The 7,539-nt window shown below is 49.6% G+C and overlaps 1 protein-coding gene across 1 annotated transcript; it reads left to right on the plus strand.

The window, feature by feature from the left end:
- The first annotated feature begins 423 nt into the window (after window positions 1-423).
- On the plus strand, window positions 424-1,356 carry LOC136374908 (olfactory receptor 14J1-like). Its single transcript, XM_066340288.1, has one exon. The coding sequence runs from the start codon at window positions 424-426 to the stop codon at window positions 1,354-1,356; it is 933 nt and encodes a 310-aa protein (XP_066196385.1).
- The last annotated feature ends 6,183 nt before the right edge of the window (window positions 1,357-7,539 follow it).

Raw genomic sequence — 7,539 nt, forward strand, 5'->3', positions numbered from 1 at the left:
TTAAGGCTTAGAAAAATAAAACAATTGTCTCTCAGACCTTACTAAACCAGGCAGTGACAGAAATCAGCAGAGGGCCCCTTGCAGGCAGCACCAGTGTCACTTTTCCAGCCTCCTCAGGGTTGCTGTGACATTGCCATCAGAGCCTGCAGAGCCAGAGCTGCCCCTGGGCAGGACCTGAGCTGGGAGGGGTCTGCAGGGCAGAGCTGAGGCCCCAGGGCTGGGCTGGGCTCTGGCAGCACTGGCAGGGCCCAGCCCTGGGCACAGGGAAGCAGCTGCAGGCAGGGACAGCTCCAGGCAGCAGAGCCCTGGGCAGGCAGTGGGGGGAAAGTGCCACCAAGCTGTGCTGGGATATTGGAAGTCTTCTCCAAACTGAACTATTCCATGATTCCTGTTGTTACAGATCCCCATGCCATGACACCAAAAATGTCCAACAGCAGCTCCATCAGCCACTTCCTCCTGCTGGCACTGGCAGACAGGCGGCAGCTGCAGCTCCTGCACTTCTGCCTCTTCCTGGGCATCTCCCTGGCTGCCCTCCTGGGCAACGGCCTCATCATCGCTGCCGTCGCCTGCGGCCACCACCTGCACAGCCCCATGTTCTTCTTCCTGCTCAACCTGGCCCTCAGCGACCTGGGCTGCATCTGTACCACCGTCCCCAAAGCCATGCACAATTCCCTCTGGGACACCAGGAACATCTCCTATGCAGGATGTGCTGCTCAGCTCTTTTTCTTTCTGTTCTTCATTGGAGCAGAGTACTATCTCCTGACCATCATGTGCTACGACCGCTACGTGTCCATCTGCAAACCCCTGCACTACGGGACTCTCCTGGGCAGCAGAGCTTGTGCCCACATGGCAGCAGCTGCCTGGGCCAGTGCCTTTCTCAATGCTCTCATGCACACGGCCAATACATTTTCCCTGCCCCTGTGCCATGGCAATGACCTGGGCCAGTTCTTCTGTGAAATCCCACATATCCTCAAACTCTCCTGCTCCAAATCTTATCTCAGGGAACTTGGACTCAATGCTGTTACTGCCAGTTTATCATTTGGCTGTTTTGTGTTCATTGTTTTCTCCTATGTGCAGATCTTCAGGGCCGTGCTGAGGATCCCCTCTGAGCAGGGACGGCACAAAGCCTTTTCCACCTGCCTCCCTCACCTGGCTGTGCTCTCCCTGTTCCTCAGCACTATAATGTTTGCTCACCTGAAGCCCCTGTCTGTCTCCTCCCCATCCCTGGATCTGTCAGTGTCAGTTCTGTACTCAGTGGTGACTCCAGCTTTGAACCCCCTTATCTACAGCCTGAGGAACCAGGAGCTCAAGGCTGCAGTGAGGACACTGATGGCTGGATGGCTCCAGAAACATTAAACTGCTGGGCAATTTCTGTAAATCGCTTGTAATAAAAGTCATCTTTGATACTTCTGGTTGTTTTCATTTTGAATGCTCTTTTTCTTTGTTTTACTCCTTTATTCTTGTCCACAAAGAAATGTCATATTTTGTGACATTTCTCAATTTGTTTCTATCCACCTTCCATGTGGCCACAATTTGTGTCAATGAGGGGCTGTGCCTCTTGATGGCTTTAAAAGAACTGAAGGATCTCCCAGCCAAGTTTTCTGCAGAGATGCCCCTTTTGTTCCCTTCTCTGCAGCTGCAGCAGCAATGTCTGTGTGCAGAGCTGGGGGCAGATCAGGGCTGGCACAGCAGCTGTGGCCAGGAGCAGCAGCCCTTGGTGTTGGCAGTGCTGCTCCCGTGGCCCTGCCCCGCTGCCCTCCTGGCCCTGGTGTTGCTGTAGGGCCTGAGTGCTCTCGGGGCCGGGCACAGGGCTGGGGGTGGCAGTGCCGGGGCTGCAGCAGGGACAGACCATGGGCACTGCTGGGGCAGTGCTGACGCCTCAGGGCAGGGCCTGGGGGCTCCAGCCTCCTTGCCCAGGCTCTCTCAATATGGAAAACATGGTTCACTTTCTTAGAAAATTTACTGGTTTTAATAAAAAAATAAAAAGACAATTAGGAAACAGAAATAGAACAAAGAATGTCTGCTGCGGTTTCCCTGGCATGCAGCCAGAAAACACACCCTTATCTTTGAGAAGACTGGTTTAAATGGGTCAGTATGTTACATATTCAATAGACTTTAATGCATTATTCAAACATTCCTTTGAGTTCAGATGCCCTCCTAGCTTCAAGCCCCAAACCTGCCTCATTTTACTCATTTAGCATTTTATCACTCTTTGTTCTTTGGTCGCACCTCTTGGACACCTCATGTCCAATTTTTTGATAACAGAAGATCTATAAATTCTGTCTTGCAGCTTTGGTTCACTGTTATCTTCACCTGGATATGGGGGAGTATCCCCTCTATCTTCCGGTTTGGCCAGTTTAGATGTTACAAACACTGCTTTTTTACTTTTAACTCTATATTACAACCTCCCAAAACTATACATATTCATCACATCACCTTCTCTAAACCACATTAAAAAGAAGCTAGAAAAACCTTCCCCCATTATACATATAGCATTCATATAAATTTTTGAGAAAAGCCTATTTTATAATATGCTTTTTAAGAAAATCTTCCTCTTCCATTTCTATAAATGAGAAGTGAGTTTTATGGAAATGGGTAAATTGTAGTACACACTTAGCAAAGTATATAAGCAACACACTTTTAAAATGATATGTCCATGTAAGGTTTGGCGTAATCTCCTGCTGGACCTTAGCCCTGAATAAAGGATGCCCTCTTTAACACCAGTTTAGTGTTAAGGAGTCCTATTCTGATATTTTGGAGATCTGGTAACAGTGTCGCCTCATGGGCCCAAGGAGTCAACTGTGACACTGGAGCCTGATGGAACAAAGGGTCCATTGTGGCACTGCAGACTCTGATGGAGCCAAGGGGACATTTGGACACTGTGGGGCTGCATGGAACCAAAATTCATTTTGGTACAGCAAGGCCACATGGAACTGATGGTCCATTGTGATGCTGCAGATCCAAGGAGACCATTGTGACACTGAGGAACCTCGTGGAACAACGGGTCTGTTGTTCCACTGGGGGGCCCTGTGGAACCATGGGGACCATTCTGATACTGTGGTTCTCCATGAAACAAAGGAGCCATTCTGATGGTACCAAGGGGACAATTGTGTCACGGTGAGGTTTGATGGAACCAAAGGTCCATTGTGACATTGCAGGGCCTCATGGAACAATGGAGACCTTTAGGACTCTTTGGGACCCACTGGATCCAAGGGCCCATTGTGACACTGCAGGGCCTTGTTTAATCACGGGGCCATTTTACCACAGCAGGGCCTCATGGACCCATGGGACCATGATGACACTTTGAGGCCTTGACTAACCTAAGGACGATTGTGGCACTGCAGGGACTCATGGAACCAAGGGTACAACAGTGACACTGTGAGTCCCCAGGGGGCTAAGGGGACATTCTTACATTGCAGAAGCAAGGGTCCATTGGGACACAGCAGGGCCTCATGAAATCATGGAGAGTTGCTCCCAGCAGCCCTAAGTGTGATCCCACTTGCTCCCTCTCAACACCAATATGAGCCCAGTAACCTCCAGTATGATCCTAGTCACACACCAGCATTCCCAGTATAGTCCCAGTATATTCCCAGTTAGTTCCAATCACTCCCAGTATGGTCCCAATTCCCTCCAGCTAGATCAACCCAGTCAGTCCCAGTATGATGCCATTTGCCCTCAATTGCTCCCAGCCACGCCCAGTACAGGGATGATGTGCAGGGCATGTCCCCAGTCACTCTCAGGTACTCCCAGTGTTAGTCCAGTCACTCCCAATATGATCCAAAGATGAGCCCAGTGTGGTCCCAGTTGCTGCCAGCATGAACCAGTTGCCCCCCAGATGGTTCCAGTTGCTCCGTTTCACCGTCATATTTGTTCCAGTCTCTCCCAGTGTAGCCCAGTTCCTTCCAGCATATTCCCAGTCCCTCCCAGTTCCTTCCATTATGATTCCATTTGCTCACAACCACTCACAGTCAGCCTCAGTGTAGTTGTACTCACTGCCAGTGTGATCCCAGTCACCCCCAGCATGTACCCAGTAACTCCCAGTACATGCCAATTTCCCCCAACATGGCCACAATAGCCCCCAGCAGGATCCCCTCTCCCAGTATGAATCCAGAATGATCCCAGTCTCCCTCAGTGTGATCGCAGTCTCCCTCAGCATGAGCCCAGCTGCTCCTAGTATGATTGCAGCCTGATGTCAGTACAAACCCAGTACAATCCCAGTCCCTGTATGATCCCAGTACAAGCCAGTCACTCCCAGTGATGCCATTTCTAGGGAACGTCCCCTGGCCTCTGTGTTCCAACCTGTCCCCTGCTCCATCCCTGCTCCTCTCATGACTGTGAGATGTCCAGGGAAAGGGGGAGGAGGAGGAGGAGGAGGAGCATGAGGAGGAGGGAAGAAGAGGCAGAGCAGCAGCAGGAAGCAGGAGGAAGAAGAGCAGAGGAGGGACCGCGTATCTCCAGCGCTCCCTGAACCCGCAGCCCCCTGGGACCATCGGCCCCGATCCTGCAGGTGCCCGGGGAGGGGGAGCTCGCCCCAAATATCCCGGGGGATCCGTGGGTTTGGGGTTTTCTGGGGGGATGTTTGGTGCTTGCAGGGGTGCAAAGCTGAGCTGTAGACGCCCCCCAGGGGGACACAGAGGGGGTCCCCAGGAAGTATTTTTGGGGGGTCCCAGTGGCAGCAGAGCTGCAGCAGGGGGTGGGGGGATGCAGGTCCCCCCGTGGTGGAGACTGGGCTAGCTTGTTTGCTCTTAGCATGGTGTCAGTTTCTCCCAGTTGCTCCCACTTTCATCCAGTGTGTTCCCAGTTCTCCCAGTTGCCTCACTAGAGCCTCAGTCCATACTCCCAGTATGATGCCAGTCTCTCCCAGCATGCTCCCAGTCACGCCGAGTTGTCCATGGTGTAGACCAGTCACTCCAACGTGCTCACAGTATTTCCCAGCGTGGTCCCACTTCTCCCCAGTGTGCCGGTTTGAAACAACCCACCAGAGATCCCAAGTAAGAACTGTTCCAAGGCCCATTTCTCCTAACTCTGGGGGATATCGTCTGTTAATGGGCCAGCTGTTAAAACCAGGTGGGGCAGTGTTCTTTATCTCTTCCACAACCCACCCTCTCTCCAGGAGGGTATTTTCTGTTAATGGGCCATTGAGTCTCACTGCATGACTGATAAAACTACATCATCTCATTGTGAGATGCTCCACCCAGAGGGAGGAGCCAAGCATTCCTACCTGGATATAATCTGAGATTTTACACACCAGAAGCAGCCTGTTTCCACTGGATTCCCAGAGAAGTAGACCCATTTACACCAACACTGGACCTTCAGAGGAAAACTACATCCTTCTACAGGAGCGTTGCTTCAAGGAAACCACATCTGTCACCCCAGGAGTGTTACCAAAATATCAGAAAAACATATAGCAGTAGTTATGCTAAGGCTTCTTGGCTAGCATTAGGGCACTAGGCCTTGGGAAAGTAGCCTGGGAAGGTGCTGGGTCTGTGGAAACAATAATCAAAGGGATTAGCAAAGCATGAAGAACATGCTGAAAGGGAAAACCGTCTTAAAGATAAAGTTTGAAATATTACTAGGAGGGGGTCTAGTGACGGGGGAAGGTAAATTTTGGTAATTAACCTATAGTTTTAAATAAGACAAGCGTGTAGAATTTATTACTTTAGAAGCCTGTTACCTAGTAGCTGAACGTCATTGCTTTATCAAAATTTTTTTTCTGTTTGTAATCTTTGTAAAAAGGTATAAAAACCTGAGTCTTGATGAGGGTCTTTGGGAATCCTGATTTGGGACGTTGGTCCCCAGGTCTCCGGGCCCCGAATAAAGCACGACATAAACTGACTCCTTGTTAGTTTGTGTTTTAACTCCGCTCTGGGCAACAGTTTTCTGGCGACCGCGGCAGGACTCCGAAGGCTGCTGGGGCGGTTCGCGAGCTGATCAACTCCACGCCGGCACCAGGTGATTTCTGGGGAGACATCAACCCGTGCCCGACCCCGCGCCTGACGGACGACTGTGAGGTAAGCCCGACAAGTGCTTTATTCCTCTAATAAGGGTGTCGCCCTATAAGACGGGAGAGTAATTCCCGCAGGGCTGGGTAAAAAGACGTCTGTGGTTGTGGTAAAAGCCTAGGCGCTGGCCGTAAGACACGGCAAGGAAGCTGTGCAGAACCAGTACTTGCCGCTCGTAGTGACGAGAAAAGGCAAGAATTGGTGGAATTGGTGGAATAATCAAGTTGTGTGAGTGAGATAATAAAATTGTGAGTGAGTGTTTGTTGATAAAGTGTGTCATGATGCCGTTTAAAAATTTCAAAGCATTGGCGTCCGTAGGTATGGAGATCCCTGATGATTCTCCGCTTGGATGCTTGCTGAAAAATTGGAAAGTGGGTAATTTTGGGCAAGAACTGTGCAAAAAGAAATTAATGGACTATTGTAATTATGTTTGGCCACAATATGAGACTGGGGGAATGCAATGGCTGCGGAACGGTACTTTGAATTCTGATATTATTACTCCTTTGATGCACTTTTTGCGGAATAATGAGAAATGGGATGAGATACCGTATTTGGATTTGTTTTATTATTTGCAAGGAAAGCCGGAGTGGCAGAAAGAGTGTGGTTTGTTGGTGTTGAACGTTACTGCAGATGACAAATGTTTAGGTTGTAAAAGCAGGGAAAATTGTAAGTGCTGTTCTGTCACATTCAAAGAACCTGAGGAGGATGTTTCAATGCTGGTAGCACCCAGTGCTCCTCCTCTGAAATCTTCAGACGAGGGGGATTCAGAGGAAGAGGATGGTAGAGAGAAAATGAGGGAAAAGGAAAAGCCTAGAACTCCTTTATCGGAAAGGACCAGGAGAGGTCGGGTAGGAGGGAAAGGGGGGAGGATGGTACAACCCTCTTTGATGGCTCCTTTGCGAGAAGAGGTAGGACTGCAGGGGGACAGGATAATGGTAAAAGTGCCCTTTTCCCCGAATGATTTAATGATTTGGAAACAATCAGCTGGTTTGTATCGCGAGGACCCTGATCGGGTTGCACGAGTGGTAAAAATGGTTATAAAGACTCAAAACCCTGACTGGAATGATTTGCAGGTATTGTTAGATACAGTTATGGACTCCACTGAGAAAGAAATGGTATTTAGAGTAATGTCTGAAAAGGCTCGGGAAATGCTACGATTGCGAGTAGCAGATGGCACTTTAAATGATTTAGTGCCCAGGGAGGATCCGGAGTGGGATCCCAATTCGACCGGAGGATACCAGAGGTTGAAGGCTTACCAGGAATTATTGATTGAAGGGGTACGGGCGGGGATCCCGAAAACATTAAATTGGTCAAAGTTGTATTCAGTGCGGCAGGAAAAAAACGAGTCCCCATTGGCTTTCCTGGAACGGTTGAAAGAGGTTGCTAGGCGATTTACTAATTTAGAAGTAGAGGAGGAATCAGGGAAGTTACAGCTGGCATTGATATTCATGGGACAGTCACAGGAGGATATAAGGAAGAAATTACAAAAGTTGGAAGGGGAAGAAACTCGGAATTTGGAGAAATTTTTGGAAGTGGC

Source organism: Sylvia atricapilla, unplaced genomic scaffold (genome assembly GCF_009819655.1).
Source record: "Sylvia atricapilla isolate bSylAtr1 unplaced genomic scaffold, bSylAtr1.pri scaffold_201_arrow_ctg1, whole genome shotgun sequence".
In the NCBI taxonomy this organism is placed as follows: Eukaryota; Metazoa; Chordata; class Aves; order Passeriformes; family Sylviidae; genus Sylvia; species Sylvia atricapilla.

What these genes read in the sequence shown, in the direction of transcription:
- LOC136374908 (XM_066340288.1), top strand. Translation starts at nt 424, where the DNA reads ATGTCCAACAGCAGCTCCATCAGCCACTTCCTCCTGCTGGCACTGGCA.